Genomic DNA, 538 nt, shown 5'->3' with positions numbered 1-538 from the left:
TAGCCAGAATGGTCTCGATCTCCTGACCTCATGATCCGCCCGTCTCGGCCTCCCAAAGTGCTGGGATTACAGGCGTGAGCCACTGCGCCCGGCCGGTCATACATTTTTATTGGAGTATTCCTTACAGTAGAGGCCTCCTGAAATAATCCTTAAAAATCCTTCAGTTCAACTTATTCACCTCTCCCTAGATCCTAGATCCCTGAACTAGCCTCTCTTCTCTAGAGTTCAGGACCCTGTCTCTGAACCCCCATCACAAACCCTGAAACACGCCCACTCTCTTCCTTTCTGGGGTCCCAGACCTGATCTTCCTCATCCCTCCTATTGACTCCAGTCATGCCCATCTCTGCTCTTGCAGAGCCCAGTGTCATGGTGGATTTGAGAGGACATTAAGATTATAACCTGGCTGTTTTCACTCAGGAGAAGCCTCAAATGCCTTCTCCAAGAACAGCCCACAATCTCCCCTCTTCCCCCACTCCCAGGTTTGGTTTAGGAACCGGCGATTCAAATTGAAGAAGCAGCAGAAGCAGCAGCAGCAGCA

General features: G+C 50.7%; 1 protein-coding gene across 1 annotated transcript in view; it reads right to left on the bottom strand.

Moving 5' to 3' along the window:
- Positions 1–368, bottom strand: part of POLQ (polymerase (DNA directed), theta) — a 149,520-nt gene extending 149,152 nt beyond the window's left edge. Inside the window, exon 1 of the mRNA XM_011950860.1 lies at positions 275–368. Coding sequence (XP_011806250.1) covers positions 275–368 — 94 coding nt within the window. The remainder of the gene's footprint in view (positions 1–274) is intronic.
- Positions 369–538: the final 170 nt, after the last annotated feature.

This window comes from Colobus angolensis, unplaced genomic scaffold (assembly GCF_000951035.1).
Source record: "Colobus angolensis palliatus isolate OR3802 unplaced genomic scaffold, Cang.pa_1.0 Scaffold31, whole genome shotgun sequence".
Lineage (NCBI taxonomy): Eukaryota > Metazoa > Chordata > Mammalia > Primates > Cercopithecidae > Colobus > Colobus angolensis.
The sequence above is the reverse complement of the archived record's forward strand: the minus strand, read 5'-3'. Positions and strand labels throughout refer to the sequence as shown.